General features: G+C 48.0%; 1 protein-coding gene across 1 annotated transcript in view; it reads left to right on the forward strand.

The window, feature by feature from the left end:
• Window positions 1–20,380, forward strand: part of LOC141206990 (gastrula zinc finger protein XlCGF66.1-like) — an 82,057-nt gene extending 61,677 nt beyond the window's left edge. Inside the window, exons 2-5 of the mRNA XM_073664348.1 lie at window positions 18,507–18,656; window positions 18,786–18,965; window positions 19,048–19,171; window positions 20,376–20,380. Coding sequence (XP_073520449.1) covers window positions 18,579–18,656; window positions 18,786–18,965; window positions 19,048–19,171; window positions 20,376–20,380 — 387 coding nt within the window. The 5' untranslated portion in view covers window positions 18,507–18,578. The remainder of the gene's footprint in view (window positions 1–18,506; window positions 18,657–18,785; window positions 18,966–19,047; window positions 19,172–20,375) is intronic.
• Window positions 20,381–21,256: the final 876 nt, after the last annotated feature.

Below are 21,256 nucleotides of genomic sequence, written 5' to 3' on the forward strand. Positions count from 1 at the left end.
GAACCGAGCAGAGGGACCAGGTGCTACTTCAGGACAAGCCCCGGACACGGCTGTTGACCCACACAGGGGAATACAGGAACAGACTGGTAGGCTGGCACACAGACTGGTGGGTATAGGCTGGCTCAACTGGGATGCAGGCAGGCGGGTATGCAGGCAGGGGGGTACAGGCAAGCACAGCTAGAGTGCAGACAGGGAGGCACTAGCAGGTAGGAACACAGGCGGAATAGGACCCAGTACACACTGGGACTCAGGAACAATACAGGCAGAGGGGTACAGGCAAGCACAGCTAGAGTGCAGACAGGGAGGCACTAGCAGGTAGGGACACTGGCAGGATAGGACCCAGTACACATTAGGACTCAGGAACAGAACCACAGATGTGGCGGACAAACACAGCAGAGTGAGGCCGCCCAGAGAGGTGAGCGAGACTGCCAGAGCAGTAAGCAAGAGTAAAGCAGGACGAGGCCGCCTGGAGCGGTGAGCAAGAGTGGAGCAAGACTGCCGGAGCAGTGAGCAAAAGGGTCAGAGCAGAGCAAGGCTGCCGGAGCAGTGAGCAAAAGGGTCAGAGCGGAGCAAGGCTGCCGGAGCAGCGAGCAAAGGAGCCAGAGCAGGCTAGAACCGCCGGAGCGGTGAGCAAAGGAGTCAGAGCAGGCTAGAACCGCTGGAGCGGTGAGCATAGGAGTCAGAGCAGGCTAGAACTGCCGGAGCGGTGAGCAAAGGAGTCAGAGCAGGGGGGACAGGGCTCTGTTCACACGGAACAGACAGGAAGAGAAAGGCAGAGCCAGATACCCACAGGGTACTTGCAGTGAAGTAGCGAGTGGACCACAAACTCACAAACAGGAGTACAGAGACAACAAGCAGGAGTTAGGTACGAGTTCAGACTCTGCAGAAAAAGGAAGGGAACGGACATAGAGGCAAAACAGGTAAAGGATAGGAGAGAGTTCAGACTGGAACTGAGTGTACGGAGGAGACCGACACTGCAGCGGGATACAGGAGCGGGTCTGGGAATACTGCCCCCAGAGAGGCGGGACAAACAGGCAAGGAGCGTGTTCAGACAGGACAGACAAGATACAGGAGCAGGTCTAGGTAATCGGCCCCTAGAAGGCGGGAGGAACAGGCTAGGAGCGTGTTCAGACAGGACAGACAAGATACAGAGCGGGTCTAGGTAATCGGCCCCTAGAAGGCGGGAGGAACAGGCTAGGAGCGTGTTCAGACAGGCCTGGAAATACAGCCTCCAGGATAGGCAGACAAGAGAACACAGAACGGGACCTGGCACCTTCAGAGTGCAAGCACACACTGAATGAAACACTATGCTCAGGCAGGGATTGATTGGAGCAGCTGAGCTATATACCAGGTGACAGACAGCAATAGGCTGAGGACGCACAAGGGGTGTGACCCACAGCAGGTACAAAAAGCAGGAAGTGATCGGGCGCCGCCCTTAAGCAGCAGAAACAGACACAAACAGACAGCATGGAGGGAAGCCAGAGAGACATTCTGGACTGGAGATCAAGTGCGCGCTCTTGCACAGTGGGAGATGGACCGCCATGCAAGGACGCCGCCAGGTATGTTACAGTACCCCCCCTTACGCCCCCTCTTCTTCAGGCCTGCCAGAATCTTCTGCAGGGAATTCGAGGACCAGTCGTTCACTTCAAGGAGATCACTTCCACTGTCCACAGGAAAAACTGATCCCATCTGGTTAGCTAGGATGCTACCTCCTATCCAGCCATCCTCAGCAACAGACGAAATGGGTGGAGTACCAGGAACAGCACACAAGGAAGTCTCTCTCCACATATTTTCAGGTGGCACCCCAGAGGGTACAGGAGACAACTGGAAGTCCTTCACCGGGTTGGAGGGGGACAGAGACTTGGGGGTAATCTCTGCTTCGAGGTACATCTTGTCAAGCTCACAGGAAGAAATAGACGGGTTATCAGGTACATAATGAGGAAAAGTCACTGTCTCTTTGTTATCTGGTGGTACCCCGGAGGATTCAGGAAATAACTGGAGGTCCTCCGCTGGGTCAGAAGAGTGCAGAGGCTCAGAGAAAACATCTGCTTCAGAGTACACTAGGTCGGACTCACTGGACGAAGCAGGCGAGGTATCGGGTACCGAGTATAGGAAAGTCTCTGTCCATTCACCACCAGGTGGCACCCCGAAGGGTTCTGGAGACAACTGAAGGTCCTCCGCCTGGTCAGAGGGGTGTAGAGACTCATGGGTAACCTCTGCTTCAGAGTACACTAGGTCGGACTCACTGGACGAAGCAAGCGAGGTATCAGATCCAGGATATAGGAGAGTCTCTGTCCATTCACCACCAGGTGGCACCCCGAAGGGTTCTGGAGACAACTGGAGGTCCTCCGCCTGGTCGGAGGGGTGTAGAGACTCGGGAGTAACCTCTGCTTCGGAGTACACTAGGTTGGACTCAGTGGACGAAGCGAGCGAGGTATCAGGTACAGAGTATAGGAGAGTCTCTGTCCTTTCGCTACCAGGTAGCACCCCGAAGGGTTCTGGAGACAACTGGAGGTCCTCCGCCTGGTCGGAGTGGTGTAGAGACTCGGGAGTAACCTCTGCTTCGGAGTACACTAGGTTGGACTCACTGGACGAAGCGAGCGAGGTATCAGGTGCAGAGTATAGGAGAGTCTCTGTCCTTTCGCTACCAGGCAGCACCCCGAAGGGTTCTGGAGACAACTGGAGGTCCTCCACCTGGTTGGAGGGGTGTAGAGACTCGGTGGTAACTACCACTTTGGGGTACCCATTGTCAGGCTCACAGGACGAAGCGGACAAAGTATCGAGTACCGGGTGTAGAGAAGTCTCTCTCCATTTGTCAGCGAGTGGTATCCCGGAGGATTCAGGAGGCAACAGGGGATCCTCCGCCAGGTAGTAGAGGTGCACAGACTCTGAGGTAACCACAGCTTTGGAGCATCCTTGGACATGCACACCGGTTAAAGTGGGTGAAGCATCTGATGCCGGGTGCAGGAAGTTCTCCTGTGTGGAGTCTGGATGGGCAGAAGTCTCTTCGGGCAGGAGAACTGGTGCACTACCCACGCACATTACCCGTTGGGGCTTCTCCGGGATACAGGGAGATGAAGCTTCAGTAGGGACTTCAAGGTTGGGGTCAGGAGGTCTCAGGGAGGACAGACCCTGGCGTGACGGCTTGCCTCTACGTCTAGCACGTCTGGACTGCCTCTTGAGGTTGGGAGAAATATTCCGGAAAGCGTAGTCACCCTGTGAGGATTCTGGGTGGGCAGTAGTCTCATTGGGCTGGAGGACTATTGCGCTACCCACACACATTACCCATCGGGGCTGCTCCGGGATATTGGGAAGTGAAGCTTCAGCAGGAGCCTCCGGGTTAGGATCATTGAAGACCATTAGAAAGGCCACCAGGAAGGCCATTAGGTCCAGGAGGATCGGATCCTGTGTTTCAAATAGGGGGTTGATCCATTCCAAGGCATCACCCGCTAGGTAAGACATAATGAATGCCACCTTAACCCGATCGGTGGGAAAACATAGAGGGTAGAACTTGAAGTGTAGCATGCATTGCTCCACAAATGCACGACTTTGTCTTGGATCCCCATAGTAACGTGGCGGATCCGCAGGAACGAGAGCAGATAGATCCATCTGGACAGGTGCGTAATTCGCCTGGAACTCAGCTAAGAAAAAAAAAATTATTTATTTATTTTAATGCATGTATTCGCTGGAAAACTTCTCAGAGAGCGAAGGCCGTGGGGCTCAACGGGAACCATGGCCTGAGCATGCTGTAATGCACACGCCCGGGCTGAGCGGCGTGTGCGTGTGATTGTAGTGATTCCACTGGACCGTGCCGGAGAGTGAATGCCTGGAGGGGCGTAACTAGGTATTCACCCGATCCGACCAGGGTCGCACGATGGCATACGACGCCAGTGCACCAAGGAGGAACCGAGCAGAGGGACCAGGTGCTACTCCAGGACAGACCCCGGACACGGCTGTTGACCCACACAGGGGAATACAGGAACAGACTGGTAGGCTGGCACACAGACTGGTGGGTATAGGCTGGCTCGACTGGGATGCAGGCAGGCGGGTATGCAGGCAGGGGGGTACAGGCAAGCACAGCTAGAGTGCAGACAGGGAGGCACTAGCAGGTAGGAACACAGGCGGGATAGGACCCAGTACACACTGGGACTCAGGAACAATACAGGCAGAGGGGTACAGGCAAGCACAGCTAGAGTGCAGACAGGGAGGCACTAGCAGGTAGGGACACTGGCGGGATAGGACCCAGTACACATTGGGACTCAGGAACAGAACCACAGATGTGGCGGACAAACACAGCAGAGTGAGGCCGCCCAGAGAGGTGAGCGAGACTGCCGGAGCAGTGAGCAAGAGTAAAGCAGGACGAGGCCGCCTGGAGCGGTGAGCAAGAGTGGAGCAAGACTGCCGGAGCAGTGAGCAAAAGGGTCAGAGCGGAGCAAGGCTGCCGGAGCAGCGAGCAAAGGAGCCAGAGCAGGCTAGAACCGCCGGAGCGGTGAGCAAAGGAGTCAGAGCAGGCTAGAACCGCCGGAGCGGTGAGCAAAGGAGTCAGAGCAGGGGGGACAGGGCTCTGTTCACACGGAACAGACAGGAAGAGAAAGGCAGAGCCAGATACCCACAGGGTACTTGCAGTGAAGTAGCGAGTGGACCACAAACTCACAAACGGGAGTACAGAGACAACAAGCAGGAGTTAGGTACGAGTTCAGACTCTGCAGAAAAAGGAAGGGAACGGACATAGAGGCAAAACAGGTAAAGGATAGGAGAGAGTTCAGACTGGAACTGAGTGTACGGAGGAGACCGACACTGCAGCGGGATACAGGAGCGGGTCTGGGAATACTGCCCCCAGAGAGGCGGGACGAACAGGCAAGGAGCGTGTTCAGACAGGACAGACAAGATACAGGAGCGGGTCTAGGTAATCGGCCCCTAGAAGGCGGGAGGAACAGGCTAGGAGCGTGTTCAGACAGGCCTGGAAATACAGCCTCCAGGATAGGCAGACAAGAGAACACAGAACGGGACCTGGCACCTTCAGAGTGCAAGCACACACTGAATGAAACACTATGCTCAGGCAGGGATTGATTGGAGCAGCTGAGCTATATACCAGGTGACAGACAGCAATAGGCTGAGGACGCACAAGGGGTGTGACCCACAGCAGGTACAAAAAGCAGGAAGTGATCGGGCGCCGCCCTTAAGCAGCAGAAACAGACACAAACAGACAGAATGGAGGGAAGCCAGAGAGACATTCTGGACTGGAGATCAAGTGCGCGCTCTTGCACAGTGGGAGATGGACCACCATGCAAGGACGCCGCCAGGTATGTTACAAGAGAGTTTGTAGTAAGAGGGAATGGTCCACTGTGTCGAAGGCAGATGACAGGTCTAGGAGGAGGAGGACAGAGTAGTGTCGCTTAGATTTGGCGGTTAGTAGGTTGTTGGTGACTTTGGTCAGTGCAGTTTCAGTAGAATGGTGCGGTCGGAAACCAGATTGTAGGCGGCCGAAGAGGGAGCAGGAGGAGAGGTGGGAGGACAGCTCAGAATGGACATGTTGTTCCAGTAGTTTTGAGGCATAGGGGAGAGGTGATATGGGGCAATAGCTAGACAGAGAGGATGGGTCAAGGGAGGGCTACTTGAGGATTGGTGTGATTGAGGCATGTTTGAAGCATGAGGGGAAGACACCAGTTGTTAGTGACAGGTTGAAGAGGTGGGCTAGGGCTGGGATGAAGATAGTGGTAAGGTTTGGGATGAGGTGGGACGGTATTGGGTTAAGTTTACAGGTGGTGAGGTGTGATTTAGAGAGTAAAGAGGAAAGTTGATCTTCGGTAATGGTGGAGAATGTGGTTTTGGAGGAGGAGGGTTGAGTAGGTGTGGGAAGGGGCTCTGGGGGCTTTAGGCAAAAGCTTTGTCTGACGGTGTCAATCTTCTGTTTGAAGAATGAGGCAAAGTCTTCGGCTGAAATAAGAGGAGAGGGAGGAGGCACTGGGGGACGGAGGAGAGAATTGAAGGTGTTGAATAGTTGTTTGGGGTTGTGAGACAGGGAGGATATGAGAGATGAGAAGTATGTTTGTTTTGCTGCAGTGAGTGTGGACTTGAAGGTAGTGAGGGACTGTTTGAATGCGATGAAGTGCTCATTGGAGTGGGACCTTTTCCATCTACGCTCAGCAACCCTGGAGGCCCGTCGCAGTCCTTTAGTTAGGCTGGTGTGCCAGGGTTGTCTGTTGATTGTGCGAGCTTTGGTATGTGTGAGGGAGACTACTGAATAGAGAGCTGCAGCTGTTGTGGTGTTGTATAAAGTGGCATCAACATCTGCATCATGTAAGGACCTAATGTCTGTGAGAGGGAGGAGGGATTCAGAGAGTGAATGTAGGTCAAAGTGTTTAAAATTTCTGCGAGGGTATGCAAGTTTGTGGAGTGGGGATTGTTGCCCTGGAGAGGAGAGGCTAGAGAATGTAAGTAGGTTGTGGTCAGAGAGAGGGAGAAGTGAGTTAGAGAGGTTAGATAGGGAACAGAGGCGGGTGAAGATGAGGTCCAGTGTGTGTCCGTCTTTGTGGGTGGGTGTGGAAGACCACTGAGTAAGACCGAAGGAGGAAGTGAGGGATAGAAGCTTAGAGGCAGCTGAGAGGGAAGTGTCAATGGGGATGTTGAAGTCGCCCATGAGGATAGTGGGGATGTCAACGGAGAGGAAATGAAGTAGCCAAGTGGTGAAGTGGTCAAAGAAAGTGGTGGCTGATCCTGGGGGGCGGTAGATGACAGCCAGTTGGAGGGGGAGTAGATGCGCACGCAGTGCACTTCAAAAGAGGGGAGAGTAATTGAGGGTGGCAGTGGGATATGGGTGAAGGAGCAGTTATCTGAGAGGAGGAAACCTATTCCTCCACCGTGCTTGCCGGTGGGGCGGGGGGTATGGGAGAGGTGGAATCCGCCGTACGAAAGTGCAGCAGGAGAGGCCGTGTCGGAGGGGGTGAGCCAGGTTTCAGTGATGCCGAGGAAGGAAAGCTTGTTAGTGATGAAGAGGTTGTGAATGTAGGAAAGTTTGTTGCAGACGGAGCGGGCGTTCCATAGAGCTCCTGTTACGGGGGCTGGGCAGATGGGTATAAGGTTAGAAGGGTTATGAGAGTTTGGGATAGATCGTAGGTATGAGGTGGAAGTGGCTGTGGGGATGTGGTGAGGAGGGCCGGGATGTGGAGAGATGTCGCCGGCAGTGAGGAGGACCAGAGAAAGCGTTAGTAGGTGGGAGCAGGAGAGGGCATGAGGTGGCTGTCTGTGTTTTTAGACAAAGGATTGTATGTTGAGGAATAGCTCTGAGGAGGAGGTGAGATGGGTGGGGAGAATGAAGGGAGAGATGAAGAGTTCATTACTAGGTGTAGGGATTAGGGGTGGTTGGAAAAGGTGAAGGATTAAGGGGGTGAGAGTGAAAACAAAACACAAACATTGTTTACTGTGACTTAGTATCCAGTTACCTTCAGTTCACTTCAGGTTCAATTCAGAACTAATTCATATTTCTCACACTTAAGCAATGGCCACACTTAAGGTAATGGACACAGACTCCTGGCCCACAATATATTTGTAACAGAATGCATTCAGCTGTGAACCAGAGGGGAGTGGTCTGTGCTCATCTTGATCAACTGATTAAGGCTGAACCAGATGCTGGATACTCAAAGGCTAAGTAAACAAGGTCATAAATGAAAGTGGGGGGTAGCTGGTGTAACTTGAAGAACATACCATTAGTAAATAGGAGCAGAGAGGTACAGAGAAGGCTGCATGGAAATCAGGATGGAAAAGTTGGGTCACGTACCATTATGCTGGATGTATGATGCCCCCACACAGAGTAATGTTCCTACAGTACCACCATCCCCCCACACACAGTATAATGTTCCCACAGTACCGGCTGAGGTCCTGAAGTTGGAATAAGTCCTGAGGTTTTACAGTTGGAATACTCCTTCCGGACAGTGGTTCTCCCTTTGCCTGCTCCCCTACATGTATACCCTCGAGCATGTATACAGGCATGTAGGGGAGCAAGCCTTACTAGATATCAAGGCTTTGTACAGTAATATACTGCATGAGGATGATATTAGAGGAGTAAGACGTTTATTGAAATCAAGATCAATAGAGTGTAGCAGACATAATGACTTCATGGACGATCTTCTAAAATTCACTCTTACTCGTAACGTCTTTCTTTTTGACAGGAAGTACTTACCCGAGCTCAGGGGTACTGCAATGGGGAGCCCCTGTACCCCCTCATCTGATAACTTATTCCTGGGCTGGTGGGAGGAAACCACAATATTCAGGGATGATCATAAGTGGTGGCAATCATATATTGGGGCATGGGATAGATATATTGACAACATTTTTATCATCTGGTCAAGGACGAGTGAACAATTTCTTGAGTTTGTCAGGGAACTCAATATCTATAGAGTGGGGCCTTAGATTTATATCAGTTTAATTATTACCAGTTGCCTTTCCTGGATATACTAATCCAGAAAGTACGGGATGTGAGCCAGGGTTGTGAAGTCGGTAAGCCAAACCTTCGACTCCTACTCCTCAATTTTCATGACACCGACTTCCTCATACATGGCTCATAAATTTACAGTAGGACACATTTTTCTCAGCTAAAAGTCTAGACCCTTAGATCAGGAATAGGACAGACATTTATAGGACATTTCATAACTTTCCCAAATTCTTATGAAAAAATATTCCTCACAAACTACATTGTACTACTGTACCCAATTTATTTATTTTAGGAGTCGGTCCATTTTATGCCGACTCCGACTCCATCAAAATGGGCACCGACTCCACGACTTTGACTCCACAGCCCTGGATGGGACCCTAGGGACACTCATCTACCATAAACTATTAAAGTGGAATAGCAACCACCCCATCCTCCTAAAAAAAAAAAAACAAGCAATATCCAAGGGCCAATTTTTACAGTTGAGAAGAAACTGCTCTAATGTCACAGATATTAATAAAGAGGCAATAGACATAAACACCAGATTCAAGGAAAAAGGTACCCACAGTACATTTTGGATTCCGCACGATTGTTTACAGAAAAACAGGATAGACAGACATTCCTCCATACCTAACCAAGAGACCAAGAAAAAGATGGGATAACACAAGTAATAGAAACTTGTGACAATCAGTGACCTTATCTTTAATATCTTCAGAAAACACTAGGATGTACTTGTGGCCAACCTGGACCTGAGGGTGCTGTGGGATCTACTCCCACAATAACTTTCAGAAAGGGTTGGTCAATTAGGGACCGTTTAGTGCATAGTTTCTATAAAAACCTGCACCCTAGGGGACATGGCTAGATAGAAGAATCTGTGGTTTCTTTAGATGTGTAGAAAGTTGTACATGTAATTGGATGACACCATCTAAATCTTTCTCAAGTTCCTCTACAGATGAAACCTTTTTCCAGAGGGATTATTCCAACTGTAAAACCTCAGGACTTGTATATGTGGCCACATGCACCTTCCTCCTAGATTATGTATGCACGACCAATAGGCAGTCTAGGAGGAGTGTGGGGTGGCATTTGGGCGAAATACGCCATGGTCGGGACACCCCATTAGTGAGACACATGAACAGTGCACATTGAGGTGAAACAAGAGACATCTCCTTTTGCATCGTTGAGGTGGTTAAACCCAATGTGAGAGGGGGTGATCTCAATAGATGTATCCTCATAAAGGAAAGTGAGTGGATTTCCAAACTGGATTCACGAGAGCCCCTAAGGGACTGAATAAGCAGATTTACTATGCTTGTTTTGTATGAATACAGCCCCAATCTGGATTACATTTTTGGATTTTATACTCTACCCATTGCTATTCAGTTCTCTGTGAATGAGGTTCACATATTGTTTTACTTCATCAAGAGATCTGAGCTTCTATATCAGAATTATTTCTTATCAGTTATATCCCACTTATACTGTTTAGTAACTAACAAGTGTGGTGATCCTTGTGTATCTCTAATTATGCAATAGGGGTCAAATATGACCATCTAGGAATATACTGTGGGCCACCATCCCATATTTTTTTGTAGTGATAAAGTAGATCTACATGCCTATTGCATGATGGGAGGATGTGCAATACTTGTTTTTAGTCTCCCATGAAACTGATCTCAGAGAGGATTTTTCTGTTGGTGGAATGCAATCCAATACCATATGCGCTCCAGCGTGGAACGCAGACATCTGGCCATGCGCATTTGTCGACAATGATCCTAGATGTGCTCTGTCGTGGAATGATAACTGCGGGCACGCGCAGTCACAGGTACGAGTGATGCGGAGGCAATCAATTTATCTGGCGTTTCAGCGTAAAGCACGTCACTTCCGGACATGCACACTAGGAGATGGACATTATCGAACCTCTTGCTCATGAGAAGTAGCGTAGGCGCGGTACAGTATATCCTGTGACAATTCACCTCTAGGAATGGGAATGGGTCTCCTAATCTGGGGTTTTGGATGAAATGTGATATTTAAACATGGACACCTGGCTATTAGGCACACTATGCTGAACATCATGAATTATCATCCCTGTATCAAGCCTCCTAATGAACCTGTTGGGGAAACGCTTTGAGGCGGATTATTGAAACATTCTCTGAGTACCATACCCTTTCCTTTATACATATTGTAGGGGTTTTACTTTCTTGGGCACAACGGGAGGAAAACAGGAGGCATGTTCATTTAAAAGTTCATGTGGGTTTATTGCTTCATAAATCCAGAAGCCAAACAGAAAAACAAATAGCCTTTAGATCAGGCAAACAAAGTAAATGTCCTTAGCATGTCTCTGCTCAGCCAGGCTTGTGCGGCACACAGCTGGGGTAGCGTCCAGTGTCCTGGCTTGGTCTGAAGACAAACATACACAGGAGGCCGTCTACCTCCAAACACACAGACCATGTGCCAAACAACAGCCTTCATTTTATAGGCTATTAACCACACCCAGAGGTGAGGTATGTTGGTAGCTGGACCCGCCCACCTTACATATCTACCCTAAAGCCATGGGGCTTGGCATCTTCTACTGCCAGACAGGGGATTCTCGAGAGGGCATGGGCATTACCATGTAGCTTCCATGCTCTATGTTCTACATGGAAGTAGAAGTCCTGTAGGGCTAAAAAACAGAGGTTGACCCCTCATCCATCCGAGTGGGGCATAGTCGGATGCTAATCTAAATTTTCGACCTAACAGATAGTACCGTAAAGTGTCCACCGCCCACTTTATGGCCAAGCATTCCTTCTCTATGACCGAATAATTTTTCTCGCAGGAGGACAGCTTTCTACTCAGAGGACAGGGTACTCCTCCCCGTGTATCTCCTGGGAAAGGACTGCTCCTAAACCGACATCTGAGGCATCTGTCTGGAGTATAAACTCTTTCTTGAAGTCCGGGGCAACCAGGACCGGTTGCCTACACAGAGCCAGTTTCATCTCTTGAAAGGCCGTCTCCGCCTCTGCAGTCCACTTGGCCATGGCTGATTTTGTCCCTTTAAGGAGGTCCGTCTGGGGTGCGGCCATCATGGTGAAGTTTGGGATGAATTTCCTGTAGTATCCCACGATTCCCAGGAAGGCTCTGTCTTGCTTTTTCGACAGCAGTCTATGCCAATTTTGGATTGCTTCTACTTTAGTAATTTGGGGTTTTATCTCGCCTCTACCCACTACATATCCGAGGTACTTGGCTTCTTCTTTCCCCATGCCACATTTCTTCTGGTTTATTGAAAACCCCACCTTCCTCAGAGCATCAAACACAGTCTGGATTCTTTCCAGATGACTCTCCCAGTCTGGACTGAAGATAATAATATCGTCCAGGTATGTTGCGCCATATTTCTTATGGGATGCAAGGATGCGATCCATGGCTCTCTGGAAGGTTGCAGGGGCCCCCTGCAGTCCAAACGGCATCTGGACATACTGGAAGCATCCGTCAAGTGTAGAAAACGCAGTCTTCTCTTTGGCTACCTATGCCATAGGGATCTGCCAATATTGGTCTGGTAGCGCACCGCTCCTTGGTGCCCCTGTGTTTCCCTTCTAATATTGTTCTTCTACCAGCTGGAGTTACATTATCGCCATCTGGATATTTTTTTAAAAAAATTCTAAATAAAAGACATTTGTTTTTACCATTGGAGTCTGTGGAGCTGGATCATCCTCATTTCTATTACCTGTCTACTGAGCGCAAGCAGCAGCGCTGATCACGGATCCTGGAGACACCCAGCTGGTTCATGGAGGTGAGCTGGTTTTTTCTTTTCCCTTTCCATCTGCCAATATCTCTTCGTCATATCCAAGGTGGTTATGTGCCTTGCTGGCCCAAGCCTCTCTATCAGCTGATCAACGCGTGGCATGGGATATGCGTCAAATTTGGAGACCTCATTCAACTTCCGATAGTCATTTCAGAATCTCCACTCACCATCGGGATTTGGGACCAAGACGATCGGGCTTGACCAATCGCTCTTGGATTCTTCAATGACACCGAGCTTCAGCATACAAGCTACCTCTTTGGAGATCAACTCTCGTCGGGCCTCAGGTATCTGATAGGGCTTCAAGTTTACCCGCACATGAGGCTCCGTCAGAAACTCGTGTTCTATGACACTTGTGCGTCCCGGCAATTCCGAGAACAGATCCCTGTTCTTCTGTATCAACTCCCGACACTGTTGTTTCTGGGCCTTCGTTAGCGTTTCCGCTATTGCGACTCTTCCAACGTCACCTTCTGGCTTGCCCAGCAAGCATGGAGCTTCCACAGCCTCTCTATCTTGCCACGGCTTGATGAGGTTGACGTGGTATATCTGGTACGCCTTACATCGTCCCGGTTGATGAACCTTGTAGTTCACTTCACCCACTTTTTCCACCACTTCATACGGCCCTTGCCACTAGGCCAAGAACTTGCTTTCCATCGTAGGAATTAGCACGAGGACTCGGTCTCCTGGATTGAATTGCCTCACTCTGGCTAACTGGTTGTAGACTCTGGCATGAGCTTCTTGTGCCTGGAGGAGATGTTCTTTTACAATGGGCATCACCTTCGCAATCCTCTCCTGCATCAGAGCAACGTGCTCGATGACTCTCTTGTGGGGCGTGACCTCGGCTTCCCAGGTTTCCTTTGTGACATCCAGGTAACCCCGCGAATGTAGGCCATACAGGAGTTTGAATGGCGGGAACCCCGTAGAGGCCTGTGAAACCTCTCGGTTAGAGAACAACCGATAAGGTAGGAGACAGTCCCAGTCTCTTCCATCCCCTTCTATGGCCTTCCTCAGCATACTCTTCAGATTCTTGTTAAACCTTTCGACTAGGCCATCTGTCTGAGGATGGTATACTGAAGTCCTCAGTTGGGAGATTTGAAGGGCTTTGCATAACTCCCTCATCACCTTACTCATAGAGGGAGTTCCCTGGTCGGTGAGTATCTCCCTTTTGGTAAGCCTGTTCATGAAAAGACATGGACCAACTCACGGGCTAGACTCTTTGCGGATGAGTTTCTCAGTGGAATCGCTTCAGGATAGCGTGTGGCATAGACCAGGATAACCAATATATATATTGATGCCCACGAGCAGATTCAACCAGGGGACCGACCAAGTCCATAGCAATTCTTTCAAACTGCACTTCAATAATGGGCAATGGCACGAGGGGACTTTGAAAGTGAGAGGTGGGGGCGGTTAACTGGCACGTAGGACAAGACCTGCAATACTTAAATATTTCCCGGTGACATCCAGGCCAATAGAACCTTTGCATGATCTGTTCCTGTATTTTTTCCACTCCCAGATGTCCCCCCAAGACATGTGAATGGACCATGTCCAACACCTTCCGTCTAAACGGGCCCAGCACTATTAACTGCTCTGCACGCTCCTCCCTCACTTTCTTGACCTGGTACAACAACTCCCCACTCATCATAAAATGGGGAAACCTTGTGTTACCCTCAGCTCCTGTGCAACCCCATTTATAACAGTGACATTATTAAAGGCTTCCTTCAGAGCTAGGTCCCTATGTTTGGCAGACCCAAAATTCTCGCTGGTCACCCCTAACTCCGGAATGGCAGACACAGGGGGCACCACCTCCTCATCCCCCACAAGGACACAAAAGGGAAACCTGTCTGACTCTGGGTGTGGTGATACCTCATTAGGATTAACTGTTTTCTTATCTGAGCCAGCGAACCCAGAACCCTTCCCCCACAGATCCCAAAGCATACAAAAGTCCCAGCCTATAATAATAGGGTGCAACAAGTCCAGAATGATGCCGACCTTGTGAGACTCCGTACCGTGGGCCGTTTCAATGTCCACTCTGGCCATGGGTTGTCCTTAGCATCACTATGAATGCACCGAACGCCGACTTTTTTCCCTCCCCGAGTCTAGTAGTGCTGTTACCTCCCATCCATTCACCTTCACGGGACATGCTTGTGGCCCCTCGCTGGGTGGACAGTTCACACTGCTGGCTGGATAAACTTAATATGAACAACTGTGTCCTATACTGCAGTCCATCGGCTCAAGGGTCAGGGGACAACAGGTGGCTATATGGCCTGGACCGTGGCACCTCCAGCAAACAACATCACCCTTAAGGACCTTGGGCACCACCTCCCTCGTCCCTTTGGACCTTGTCACCCTGGGCAACCCAAGGCTGTATGGGCCTCGGCAGGGAGTGCACAAACCGGTCCATCACCATCCACTCTACCATCTGCGCAGGCATTGAGGACTCCAGCTGCAGTCACTTCTGGACCAGGTGCAACAGGTCAAACATTTGGGAGCGAGGTGGTTTGTTCCGGTGATACGAACCAGCTGTTCCCTGATAGTCATTGTCACCCCCAAGCGCGCGAGAATCTCAGTTTTTAGCTTGCCATACTCTTTGGCATCCTGCAAAGCTAAATCATAGTACACCTTTTGGGTGTACTATGCAAAGCTAAATAGGACGTACTATGCAAAGCTAAATAGGGTGTCCTGCAAAGCAAAATCATAGTAAGCCTACTAGGCGTAGTTCTGGGGCTCTCCCGTCAAGTATGGCGCCAGTACCTTTGTCCACTGCTCTTGCGGAAATTCCTCCCTCTCAGCGACCCTTTCAAACACCGTCAGGAAGGCCTCAACGTCTTCCCCCGGGGTCATTTTCTGCAAAGCCCGTTATACCGCCTTCCGGACATGGGAGTCATCAGTCGGACCTGGGGTTGGAGCACTCATCATGCCCTGGATGGCAGTTGCCAGAAGCTGCATCTGCTGCCATTGTTCCTGCTAGTGCTGCTGGATCTGCTGTAACAGCCTGTTGGGGATGCTTGCTGGCTTGCGACAGACTTCACCCAGGGCATGCAGTCCATCCTGTAGCAGTCACGCGTCTCTGCTGGGAACATTGCTCGCACCTCTAACACCAATTGTAGAGGTTTTACTCACTTGGGTGGCGATGGGAGGAAAACAGGAGGCATGTTCCTTTAAAAGTTCATGTGGGTTTATTGCTTCATAAACCCAGAAGCCAAACAGAAAAGAAAATAGCCTTTAGATCAGGCAAACAAAGTAAATGTCCTTAGCAGGTCTCTGCTCAGTCAGGCTTGTGTGGTACACAAGCTGGGGTAGCGTCTAGTGTCCTGGCTTGGTCTGAAGACAAACATACACAGGAGGCCTTCTCTGTCCAAACACACAAACCATGTGCCAAACAACAGCCTCCATTTTATAGGCTGTTAACCACACCCAGAGGTGAGGTATGTGGGTAGCTGGACCTGCCCATTCTCTCCTAGCTACCCGTAACCCATCTCCCAGGTGCACCAAACGATCCTCTTAGTGCTTATGTGCCCTAGAGAAACACTCCGAGTTACATCACAGAGACCAGCCATCTCTGTGACACATATCTCCCATCGACTACGCAACCATTAGCCACCTTACAATACTTTGATACATATCTGGTTTTATGATTACCCCATGGCCGATTAAAGGGAATCTATCACCCCCTGGGACTTATCTGACCTCTAATATTGGCATACAAGTAATAGAAATGTGAATCTATACATACAGTACAGACCAAAAGTTTGGACACACCTTCTCATTTAAAGATTTTTCTGTATTTTCATAACTATGAAAATTGTACATTCACATTGAAGGCATCAAAACTATGAATTAACACATGTAGAATTATATACTTAACAAAAAAAGTGTGAAACAACTGAAATATGTCTTATATTCTAGGTTCTTCAAAGTAGCCACCTTTTGCTTTGATGACTGGTTTGCACACTCTTGGCATTCTCTTGATGAGCTTAAAGAGGTAGTCACCGGAAATGGTTTTCACTTCACAGGTGTGCCCTGTCAGGTTTAATAAGTGGGATTTCTTGCCTTATAAATGGAGTTGGGACCATCAATTGTGTTGTGCAGAAGTCTGGTGGATACACAGCTGATATTCCTACTGAATAGACTGTTAGCTGCTTTTTTCTTGCCATAATACAAATTCTAAGTAAAGAAAAACGAGTGGCCATCATTACTTTAAGAAATGAAGGTCAGTCAGTGCGAAAAATTTGGAAAACTTTGAAAGTGTCCCCAAGTGCAGTTGCAAAAACCATCAAGTGCTACAAAGAAACTGGCTCACATGAGGACTGCCCCAGGAAAGGAAGACCAAGAGTCACCTCTGCTTCTGAGGATAAGTTTATCCGAGTCACCAGCCTCAGAAATCGCAGGTTAACAGCAGCTCAGATTAGAGACCAGGTCAATGCCACACAGAGTTCTAGCAGCAGACACATCTCTTCAACAACTGTTAAGAGGAGACTTTGTGCAGCAGGCCTTCATGGTAAAATAGCTGCTAGGAAACCACTGCTAAGGACAGGCAACAAGCAGAAGAGACTTGTTTGGGCTAAAGAACACAAGGAATGGACATTAGACCAGTGGAAATCTGTGCTTTGGTCTGATGAGTCCAAATTTGAGATCTTTGGTTCCAACCACCGTGTCTTTGTGTGACGCAGAAAAGGTGAACCCGACGCTGGTGACACTGTTGGGGATTTATTCAAAATTGAAGGAATACTGAACCAGCATGGCTACCACAGCATCTTGCAGTGGCATGCTGTTCCATCCGGTTTGTTTTTAGTAGGACCATCATTTATTTTTCAACAGGACAATGACCCCAAACACACCTCTAGGCTGTGTAAGGGCTATTTGACCAAGAAGGAGAGTGATGGGGTGCTACGCCAGATGACCTGGCCTCCACAGTCACCAGACCTGAACCCAATCGAGATGGTTTGGGGTGAGCTGGACCGCAGAGTGAAGGCAAAAGGGCCAACAAGTGCTAAGCATCTCTGGGAACTCCTTCAAGATTGTTGGCAGACCATTTCCGATGACTACCTCTTGAAGCTCATCAAGAGAATGCCAAGAGTGTGCAAAGAAGTCATCAAAGCAAAAGGTGGCTACTTTTAAGAACCTAGAATATAAGACATATTTTCAGTTGTTTCACACTTTTTTGCTAAGTATATAATTCCACATGTGTTAATTCATAGTTTTGATGCCTTCAGTGTGAATGTACAATTTTCATAGTCATGAAAATACAGAAAAATCTATAAATGAGAAGGTGTGTCCAAACTTTTGGTCTGTACTGTACCTGAATGCCTCATATTAGAGGTCTGTTTGCTGTGAAATGGCTTTTTATTCAGTGAAGATTCTGATGCTTGCTGGCCGTGGGGTAGTCGGTGGAGTGGATTCCCTTTAATAAATACTCACTTAGCCCCATTCTTCATGCAGATACTAATAAATCCAGGACCTACGAGATTTTTACCATATGATAGTTGGATAGTTAGGGGTGTATCATCCATATCAGCAGCCCACAGGGCCACTATGGTGCCCGTGAAAAAACACAGAATTTGAGCTTGGTATAAGTTGGTATCCATGCAGCACATAAATGCATGTTTACTATGGCCATAAATCAGAAAAAAAACTATAAGAAGAAAAATGATCATAAACCCTGCTGTAAATAAATAAAAAGCAAAAGTGCATTTAAATAAAATAGGGTTCTTAGCAACACTGTTTTTGATCAAAAATAGCATGAAAGCTACCATGGCAAGGTGAACCTATTCGGAATAGTCCTACTCTGTATAATATTAAAAACCTTGCCGTGTATCAAAGCCTCAAACTTCTGTGTGTGAATTAGACATGAGATCTAACGTGATAGAAGATTACAGTCCGGGGAAGACGGTAAACATTCATATAGACGGCTGGTGGAGATGTAGTCAGTGAAGAAATCTGGCTAAATATGTTTCTAGAGCCGTAGTAGAAGATGAAGATGTCATCCTCATCATGAAGTAGTTATTTCTCATGTTACGTGTAATGAATATCTCCTGCAGTATTGCTAATGCCGATTGTAGTGTCGGTAAATGAGACGAGAATTAGCGTTATGGAAGATGAGTCTTTGAGAAACGTGTTCAGCTACAGACTCCAAGGAAGAAACTGCTTGTTGTCTGTGGCCTAAAATATATCGGTTTTATTAGTAGATGTAAAGCAGAAAACTAAATACTGTAAAATAATATATCTCCTCATATGTTTCCCCTTATTATCTCCAGTAATTGTATTATCACACAGGATTTTTATGACGTTACATCTGCTCATCTTCTTCTCATTCAGGTCCCTACAATATCGGATCCTCTCAGTGAAGATCTTCTATTTAAGAGAATTTTCCTTATGAACCCATGAAAGATGGATATGGATAGAGACAAGATGGCGGAGAGGATATTACACCTCACCCTAGAGATCCTCTTCCGGCTTACTGGAGAGGTGAGAGATTCTGATGACGTCACATTACATCATTCTTATCTATGGGAATAACAGATGGGCAGAACTGGAGAGGTGAGGACTCTGAAAATGTCTGTACTGAGATTTATTAATGTCTCTCTCCATAACCAGGATTACACAGTAGTGAAGAAGACCTCTAGTGAGCGCTGTCAGGTCCATGTGTCTGAGGGATGGGAAAGACCCCTCAGCCCAAACTCAGGGCCTTCATCTCACCCCCTGATACATGAGGACATCAATGACCAGAAGATCCTAGATCTCACCTACAAAATGATTGAGCTGCTGACTGGAGAGGTGACACTGCTGGGAATGCTGGGACATTATACAATAGCACTATGAAGGGATCGGGGGATGACTGTATCATTGTATGTGTCAGGTTCCCATAAGGTGTCAGGTTGTCGCTGTCTATTTCTCCATGGAGGAGTGGGAGTATTTAGAAGGACACAAAGATCTGTACAAGGACGTCATGATGGAGGTTCCCCAGCCCCTCACATCACCAGGTAATAGACAGGACTAAATACACACGGCCTATAATTATCTGTATGTAAAGAAAGAATTCAGTCCCTGTATGTGTTTCCTCCAGATCTATCCAGTAAGAGGACAACACCAGAGAGATGTCCCCGTCCTCTTCTTCCACAGGACTGTAAACAAGAAGATCCCAATGTTCCTCAGGATCATCAGGTAGATGCAGAGAAGATGTCATGAGATCTCCTCTATGATGTGTAGACGGCTGTGAAGGTCTTGTGTTCAGTCTTGTTTTATCCACCAGTATTATATGCGGTGGAGATGGCAGGATTAGAGCTGATCATAGATGTGACTTCTCCATCTGTCTGTGACTTTTACAATATTTGTTTCAGGGTGAAGATCTGACCCATATTAATACTACAGAGACATATGTAAAGGGTGATGAGTGGTGTAAAGAGGAGATTCCTACATATGACTACCCAGGTGAGTACTGACCACTAAATGCAGAGAAGTCACAGATTCTTCTCAGTCACCAGCTGTGGCCGCTTTATCGGTTGTGTAGTCCGGCCGTATCACAATCGTGTGATCACCATTTTGCCTCTAGACCACAACATTCTCCCCCACCCAAAACTGTTCAAATGATTTTGGGCATTGAAACCCTTTTCCATAGAACTTACAACCTGGAGGATCTACCTACTCCCTGTGATTAAGAGACGTTACCTGCCCAGATCTGTAAACCACAAAGCCAGAAAATCACTTGAAGAAAAATATTATGATGGTCCTGTAAGAGAAAGCGGAGGGTAATGATGGTGTTGGCTTCCTAGAACCCTGATATCTTATTGGATGAATCTTCCTTCTCTCCCTTCTGTGCTGCTGAAGGTGCTCATATGGTCCCTACAAGACCAGGTCCACTCTTTCTGGCCAAACTTCACTTTTATGATCGACAACATTAAATGTGCAGTGACGGCCAAGTGTGAATTTCTGTACAATAACAGCAGAGTTTCCCTTTATCCTGACTTTTCAATTTCTGTTAAAACTGACTAACTTCAAACCAGATTGTGATAAACTAAACAAAAAAAAATTACTCCTGTGCCATGATATATCTTTAATAGTGATGAGCGAGAATGCTCGTTACTCGAGCTTTACGGGCATGCTCAGGTGTTTTCCCGAGTATCTTCAGCTGTGCTCGGGCGTTATGTTTTCGTCACTCAGTGCTCATGATTTGTGACTGTTTGACAGCTTGAATACATGTTAAGAATGACTGTTTCTTAGGCATTCCTCACATGTATTAAAGCTGTCAAACTGTCGCAAATCATGAGCACTGAGTGATGAAAACATAACGCCCGAGCACCGCTGAAGATACTCGGTGAGCACCCGAGCATGCTCGCCGAAAGGGTTAACAGAACATACTCGCTCATCACTAATCTTTAAGCTAAATTTAAGACGCCTCATCTCTGCACTATTATAAAAGTTCTCTTTGAAGTCTAATATTTCTTCTTGAAACTCATCTGACAGAAAATATTGTCCCTTACGATAGTTTAGATTGCCAAGAGCCACTGAGCCCCATACTCTAATTACCCCAGAGAGGTTTCACCACTAGTTACTCACTACTTACTGATGGAGACTGTTGAGTTTGATCATTTCAGTAGATGTGTTATTGCCTATACTCACAGTTTTTGACTATAGTAGTTAGTGCCCAAAATACTCTGATTTAACCCCTTCCTGCAGCCAGTTTTGTGTTCCTATCTGGGCCCATTCTTCAAATCTGACGTGTGTCACTTTATATGGTGATAACTTTGGAATTCTTCACAAAGGATAATGGGAAACAAATGGACCTTACAAATAATATTCCAACTTCTCTTGAATCCGACAATCCCCTATATACGGTTGTACACTACTGTCTGGGCACATGGCAGGTTAAGAAGGGAAGGAGCGACATTTAGCTATTTGAATGCAGATTTTGCTGGAATAGTTCGCAGACACAATGTATTGGGGGCGCTGTTCATGGTCACCTGGCAGCTCAAAAGATGGCTACCAGAAACAGGCTTGGCGCTATATACTCAATTTTCCAGATCCCAGGGTTTGCCTTGCTCATCATCCTTTAACCCCTCTACATGGAT

This window comes from Phyllobates terribilis, unplaced genomic scaffold (genome assembly GCF_046119375.1).
Source record: "Phyllobates terribilis strain yellow unplaced genomic scaffold, ASM4611937v1 Scaffold_156__1_contigs__length_4398808, whole genome shotgun sequence".
In the NCBI taxonomy this organism is placed as follows: domain Eukaryota; kingdom Metazoa; phylum Chordata; class Amphibia; order Anura; family Dendrobatidae; genus Phyllobates; species Phyllobates terribilis.